The sequence below is a fragment of the Lonchura striata genome, chromosome 11 (genome assembly GCF_050655825.1).
Source record: "Lonchura striata isolate lonStrDom1 chromosome 11, ASM5065582v1, whole genome shotgun sequence".
Classification (NCBI taxonomy): Eukaryota; Metazoa; Chordata; class Aves; order Passeriformes; family Estrildidae; genus Lonchura; species Lonchura striata.
Window position 1 is genome coordinate 24,726,524 of NC_140713.1, and position 7,617 is coordinate 24,734,140.

The 7,617-nt window shown below is 50.0% G+C and overlaps 1 protein-coding gene across 5 annotated transcripts in view; it reads left to right on the top strand.

Moving 5' to 3' along the window:
• NFAT5 (nuclear factor of activated T cells 5) overlaps positions 1-5,955 on the top strand; it is a 49,833-nt gene extending 43,878 nt beyond the window's left edge. For 4 of the 5 annotated variants that reach the window (XM_021526905.3, XM_085590011.1, XM_085590012.1 and 1 more), the window contains 4 exons: positions 269-381; positions 887-3,317; positions 3,983-4,232; positions 5,061-5,955. In XM_021526905.3, the coding sequence (XP_021382580.1) occupies positions 269-381; positions 887-3,317; positions 3,983-4,221 (2,783 nt within the window). In that variant the 3' untranslated portion in view covers positions 4,222-4,232; positions 5,061-5,955. The remainder of the gene's footprint in view (positions 1-268; positions 382-886; positions 3,318-3,982; positions 4,233-5,060) is intronic. The other variant, XM_077786403.2, reaches the window with a different exon arrangement.
• Positions 5,956-7,617: the final 1,662 nt, after the last annotated feature.

Sequence of the window (7,617 nt, forward strand, 5' to 3'; positions counted from 1 at the left end):
TCATTCCTGTACCTGTTCTGCTCCAGGCTGACTCTGAACCAGAGGTCAGATAATTTTGTTTACTGTATGTACTTGGTCTGTTCTGTCCTTCCTCACTCTATACACATGAGCAGAAATTTTACTGCCACGTTACTGTAAGGTTTAAATTTGCTTAGGGTGTGGAGATCTGTTGCTTTACGTCGAAGAGTAATTCTGTAATTTACTTAAAGGGAGTTATGGAATGGTTTTACCATTGCCCCTCTTGTTCTTGTTGTGTTTGTGGCTGCAGCAGTGAAGGCCACGGGCTGTAACCTGGAGAAGGTGAACATTCTTCCTAGTGCCTTGATAACTCCACTCATGCCAAGCAGTATGATCAAGAACGAAGATGTGGCTCCAATGGAAGTAAGTGCACAAAATTGCTCCCCCCAGGTTCCAGGTGAGTTTGGTGGGAGCTGAACACAGCAGCTTTCAGACTCTGACTTACATCTGCTCCTCGGTCCATGCCTTAGTAGTGGAGAAGAGTAATGGACAGGGAAAGTGCCATGTCCAGGATCAGTCTGGGCAAAACACACAGTTTCCTTTGATAACTCACCTGGTTCCTGCCCACAGACAGATTGATGGGTTAGTGACCCTATGATGGGGATTTTTATCCTGTGACACAGAACGAGTAAATTACAGTAAGAATATTCTTTTAATCAGATCTTAGCATTGTTTTCATTAAATTGTGCCGTGATTCCATCCTTGAAGTAGCACTTCCACTGCTGATCATGTGTTTGCTAGTTTGGGTGTGTCTGGGTTTCACATCTCACATCTCCCTCTGATCTTCCCTGGACATCGGGGATTTTGGGAATTGTATTTGCATAACCCCAGTAAGTTTATAAATTACCGAATGTCTTGCTTTTTTCAGGCTTCAAATGTGGTTGGACCAACTCAGCAAACATTAGAAAACAGCATGTCTGGCATATCAACTTCTGCTTCCCATTTACCTTCTGAAAGTGAAAACCAGCAGCCAATGCAGCCCAAGGTGTACAACCCAGAGCCCCTGAGCACGATCCAGACTCAGGACATTTCCCAGCCCGGCAGCTTCTCCGCAGTGTCTGCCCCGGGCCAGCTGCAGAACAGCGATGCCCTGCTGCAGCAGGCTGCACAGTTCCAGACGAGGGATTCCCAGCCCAGGGAGGTGCTGCAGTCGGATGGCACGGTGGTGACTCTCTCACAGCTGACGGATGCCTCGCAGCAGCAGCAGCCAACGCTCTCGGAGCCGGCCCAGGCCCTGCAGCAGCAGATTTCCTCCAGCATCTTCTCGTCGGCCAGCGGCGTGAGTCAGCTGCAGAACACCATCCAGCAGCTCCAGGCTGGGAACTTCCCCACCAGCACCGCCACGGGCAGCAACAGGAACGTTGACTTGGTGCAGCAGGTGCTGGAAGCTCAGCAGCAGTTATCTTCTGTGTTGTTTTCGGGCTCAGACAGCAGCGAGGATGTCCAGGATCAGCTGAACGCAGATATCTTTCAGCAGGTCAGCCAGATACAGAACAGCGTGAATCCCGGGATGTTCTCCTCCTCGGACACAGCTGTCCATTCCAGAGCGGAGAACCTTTTGCCTGGACGAGCTGAGAACGTTCACGCCCAGCCCGAAGGTGCCCTGTCCAACCAGCAGCAGCAGCAGCAGCAGCAGCAGGCCATGGAGACGTCGGCGGCCATGGTGATGGGCATGCAGCAGAACATGTGCCAGGCGGCCACGCAGATGCAGTCGGATCTGTTCTCCTCCAGCACGGCGGGGAACGGAGCCCTGCAGCAGTCCCCAGTGTACCAGCAGGCGTCTCACATGATGGGTGGCCTGTCTGCTGGTGAGGACATGCAGATGCAGTGCGAGCTGTTCTCCTCGTCCCCGGGGGTGTCCGGCGGCGAGGCGGCCGCCCCCGCGCAGCAGCCGGTCTCCAGCAACGGCGCTGCCATGTTCCAGCCCTCGAGCTCTGCAGAGGGAGAAGAGGCCTCGGGCCAGGGCAAACAGATGCAGAGCTCCGTGTTTCAGACCATGGTTCAGATGCAGCACAGTGGGGAAAGTCAGTCCCAGGTTAATCTCTTCTCATCTACCAAGACCATGATGAGTGTCCAGGCCAGTGGTACTCAGCAGCAGGGCGGGGGTCTGTTCCAGCAAGGTGGAGAAATGATGTCAATTCAGTCAGGAAGCTTCATCCAGCAGTCTCCACACTCACAAGCTCAGCTTTTCCACTCTCAGAACCCTATTGGTGACACTCAGAATATATCCCAGGAAACACAAGGATCCCTTTTCCATAGCTCAAATTCCATTGTCCACAACCAGACCAACACTAATTCCTCTGACCAACTGCAGCCCCCGATGTTCCACTCACAGAATGCCATGGGTGTCTTGCAGAGCTCCTCGGTGCCTCAAGACCAGCAGTCTGCCAACATGTTCCTTTCCCAGAGTTCCATGAGCAACCCTGCCACTCAGGAAGAGCAGATGTCATTCTTCACAAGCCCAAATCCCATTTCTCCTCTTCAGACAGCAACAAACACTGAACAGCAGACTTCTTTCCAGCAGCAGACACAGATCTCTCATATCCAGGGCTCCATGCTTCCCCAGGAGCAGCCGCAGACTCAGCCGGCTCAGCAGGGTTTGTTTCAGTCCCAGGTGTCGTTGGGCTCCATCCAGTCCAGCTCCATCCCTCAGAACCAGCAAGGAGCCATCTTCCAGCCTCAGCATTCGATTGTTGCTATCCAGAGCAGCCCTCCATCTCAGGAGCAGCAGCAGCAGCAGCAGCAGAACATGATGTTCAGCAATCAAAATGCAATGAGTACAATGGCCCCCCAAAAGCAGAACATGATTTTCAATCCAAACCAAAACCCGGTTACCAATCAGGAGCAACAAGGCCAGTCCATTTTTCATCCACAGTCCAACATGGCCTCGATGAATCAGGACCAGCAGCCCATGCAGTTCCAGAGTCAGACCACAGTGTCTTCTCTCCAGAATCCTGGCTCCAACCAGGCTGAAGCACAGCAGCCAACCATCTTCCATAACTCACCCCAGATTCAGCTGGTCCAAGGGTCCCCAAGTTCTCAAGAGCAGCAAGTCACCCTCTTCATCTCCTCAGCTTCCATGTCTGCCCTGCAGAACAGCATGAGCCAGCCGGAGCTGCAGCAGTCCCCCATGTACTCCTCCCAGAACAGCATGGCAGGAATGCCAGGAACTGCTTCTCCTCCCCAGCAGCAGGCTCCTCTGTTCCACAACACGGCGGGAGGTGCCATCAACCAGCTGCAGAATTCCCCTGCCTCATCCCAGCAGACCTCGGGAATATTCCTGTTTGGCATCCAGAACAGTAAGTGACCAGTGCCTGACGCTGAGCTTACCACATGGAGAGCTGCCGTGGAAACAGGGAGTGGTGTGGCTGGGAAGGGACCTTAAAGCAAATTCTGTCCCAGCCCTGCCATGGCAGGGACACCTTCCACTGTCCCAGGCTGCCCCAAGCCCCGTCCAGCCTGGCCTGGGACACTTCCAGGGATCCAGGGCACTCTGTGCCAGGGCCTGCCCACCCTCACAGGGAAGAGTCTCTTACTAATATCTAATCTAGGAATGATTGTGCTCTCCTAAGAGAGCATTTCTCTTGCTATTTTTGGTTTCCACAATATATGTGTTGCCTCTCTTCACATTGCTGAAGGAAAGTAAGGATTTTAGAAGCTGTAGAGTCCAGAGAAGTGTCTGTTAAAGTGTACTTAGCGGTACAAACCTGCACTTTTCCTTACCTCCTCTCTGGAGGCAGCCTCCATGACCAGTTCTGCGGGGTGCAGAGCCTTTCTCTGTGTGCAGGGGTGTGCGGGTGCTGCGAGCCCCAGCACTGAGGGGTGCAGGTGCTGCTCACAGCAGGCTGTAGCAGCTCTCGCAGGGTGGGTGCCTGGCTGGTGGAGGGCCGTGGTCAGAGCCCAGTGCTTTGCTGCGGGCGCTCTCGGCCTGTGCCAGGACACTGAAGCGTGCCTCTGTCCCCAGACTGTGGCCAGCTGCTGCCCGCGGGGCCGGCGGCGCTGCCGGAGGAGCTGATGGCCATGGGGCAGCCCGGGCAGCCCCAGGCCGAGGCGCAGCCCGCGGTGCCGGCGCTCCTGTCCCAGCAGCTCCCCGAGACCCCGCCGCTGCCCTCGGCCATGGCCACCAACCAGAACATGGAGAAGATAGACGATCTGCTCGTGTCCTTGCAGAACCAGGGGAACAACATGGCTGGCTCATTTTAATTAGGCAAGCGGTGAGTCTGGGGCTCTGGGTTTTTGCTGCCACGCAGGAGCTTTGTTCAGTACATTTGTACCTTGCAGTGTGTGACTGTGCTTTACAATCGACTAAAACACCAGTGAGACTGAATTAAGACTATAATACCAGAATGAAGTTATTAAAACCAGTCAGAGGTCAGAACTTATATGAAACAGTTGAGACTGTGTCTTGTTCATTTTTCCTACCTTTTGTCATCTGCCATGAGAGTCTGGTACTTTGTTAGGGAGGAGAGTGGATCACTGGCAGCTTGGCAGATCAAAACCTTATGAAACATGACTGTGGTTAAAAAACTTGAGACTTACTGAGTAAATAACACCTCAAGTTTGAACTCTTCTGAACTCTTCCCCTGGGTTACAATAACGTAATGTGAAAACAAGTTTTGGTGGAATGTGGCAGCTCCTGAGTGTGCCACATGCTGAGGCTGTGTTAGAAACAGCCAACGGCATCAGCAGTTGCTAGGAGACATTCTGCTTTTAGAAGGTGCCTTTTTCAGAGAGGGGAAGAGCCTTTGACTACAAATGAGCACCAGGAACCAGGAGGACTCTGGAGTCCAGAGCTGGTTGTGGTAACTTGGGGTGATCTTGTCCTAAATCCCCCCTGAGTTTTCACTGAAGTGATACACTTCATTCCCTAAACTAAAGGGGTTTGTATATGAAGTTTGGAGTCTCTCCAGAGCTTCTCTTGCTCCTCACCCCCAGTTCAGTGCCTGCTCATGAGGAACACCCTGAACATGAAGGCACTGCACAGAAGGAGGAGGGGACTGTGATTAGTTATGCCTGACTTTTCTGCTTGTTTTCTCACGCAGAAATTCCGTGAAGAAAAAAAAGCGACGATTTCCCAGATCCTCTCAGACCTTCCAACTCTGGATTAGGCTGCGTGGAACCAATTGCTTCTGTGGAAAAGTGGCCTCTTTTAAGAGCACCCGCGTGGCCAGTGGCAGACCTGAGGCCATGACCATGGAGTTTGGGCTCCATAGTGCCAATAATGCTGAGGAGTTATGCTTTGTGTTACTGGGGCGTGGGGTTGGGCTGTTACCAGGTTCATAAACCTCATTACAGTGGGGGCTCTTGGAATTTAAAGCATATCTGGTCAGTTATTATTGTTGTTGGAAGGTAATCCATGTTACCACGTTTACTTTTCCCCTGCTATTCTTTCTTCCTCTCTCTTTTTTGCCTCGGGAAGCTCGTGCAGCAGAAGCAGCAGCTGCCTCTGCCCGAGCCGTGACTCAGCTGCAGTAAGTGAAGGGATCTCTCGATTGACACGGAGTGGGAGAGCCAAACCCACCCTTTGTGAATTGGAGGTATTGATAACGGTAATAACCAAGCAGAGAGTTGCTGCTGTAAACAGCCAGGTCCCATCTGAGAATGGGATTAACGGTTTTCCACATCCCTGGAAGCTGGGGTTACGTGGAGCTGTACATAGAGCAAGGGTTTGGTGGCTCTGCAAAATGAAGAAATGGAAGAGGAACTTCCAGTTGATCTTAAAATCACCTTCAGCTTGGAAAGAACATTCTGTGTGGCTGAGGAAGGGACTCCTCTGTGTCTCTTGTTCTGGCTGATGGGTTGGAGCTCTGTAAAGCCTCATGAGCTGTTCCAAACCAGCCTTCTCCCTTTTACTCTTTCCATGGTTTTCCTTCTCTCCCTCAGTTTTGTATTTTGTTTTTTAAAAAAAAGACATAAATATCCTACTGGCTTTAAAGCTAAAGAAACAGCTTTTAGGAATCCTTGGCAGTAAATTGCTTAGTCAGTAGAAGCTTTGACAAATAATCAAGGAGTAAGGAGAGAGGAAGCAATTTCTCCACCACCTAATTGCAGGAATCCCCCTTAACCCGCCTCTTCCAGCTGTGACTGATGGAAATCTTCAGCTTGGCTTTACTCCGAGTAGGGGGCAAATTGCATCATTTTAAAGCCTTCTTAAAAGGTCACTTCATCCCGAGCTGTTGCATCCTTGTAGCACACGGAGCTCATCGCAGTTCTGAAGTGATTTCTCCTTTTTCTACCACCGAGCCCCAAGTCTGGTTTCTAGATTGTCATGTTTAACTAAGGAATAAATCATTGACTGATGTTACCGAATGTAAAAACAACCCACTCCAGACCACGCAGGTGTATTGTGAGGCTTGTGGATCTTTTGGGTGCTTCAACTCTCCAGGCAGTGTGTGATCTGTCACTGCAGCCTCGCTCAGATCCGTGTTCTCCCGCTGCCGCCGGAGCCGAGCCGCTCCCGCGGCGCCCGTTCCGCCTCGGTAGAGTTAGCTGGTATCACGTCATTCTTCATTTTGTTATTTGAAATAACAAAGGAACAGTCTGTAAATGGTTTTTTTTTAAGTTCCTCGAGTCTGTTTACTGTGTGTTTTCCCCTTAACTCGTGTGTGTAGTTGAGCCGTGTAGAGTTTTTGTTGGTTTTCCTGGATTTCCCCCGTTTGTTGGTCTGTCACGACGTTCACTTTCTCTTTCTGTCTCTCTCTTTCTCTCTCTCATTGAGAGGCATTGAATTACGTTTTCAGTAGTAAGGCTTCTTGCCGATATGAAGGGAACTTTTCAGAAAGAGACCTGCTCTGGGTCATTTAATTTTGAATACAGTTTTCAATCGTTCAAGTTTTGGATGGTTTATATCTAATGTGTGTTTCATTTTTTTGGAAAGCTATATTTTGTATTTAGGAAATGGTATAACTATTTTGCTATTTGTACTGAGTGAGTACATTGGCATAAATATAAAAATTTATATATATACATATATATAAAATATTCTTTTTGCCACACATTTTTGTGGTAAATTTGTGAGTTTGTCTGATGTTCTACCACAACGTGGCGTCTGATAACAGTGGGGTGGGGTGGGGTTTGTTATGTCTTTATTGAGTATTTAAGTACTTTTTGCAACATAAATAACGTGTTCATCTCTCGCCATTCCATCAGGCAGTGTTGGTCCAGCTGGCCACGAGAAGCTTCGCTCTGTGTTTGGTGTGTCCCTTACTCACAGCCTAGCCAGGAAACCCAGAGGCATTTAGGATTATATAAAATATGAAATATCGGGGTTTCCCTCAGAATGAGCCGTTCAGCTTTTCTCCACTCTCATTTTCTATTTAATATTTTATTATTAGCGCCTCTGTGTTTTAAATCCTAATTTATGATTATGCTCAAATGTTGGAAATTCTAATCAGGACAGAAAGAATTCCCCGCTGCATCATGTCCAGAGCTGCTTTAACCCCGACCCAGACTTCTTCTTTCTGTATTCTATTTTTTTTTCCCCTGCTAAGACAAAACGTTACCAACACCTTGTAATGGTTCACAACATGAAAGCAGCAGCCCCAGCAGTGCCCAGGTGCTGCGTGGGGCTGCTCAGGCTCCAACAATGGACCCAACAAC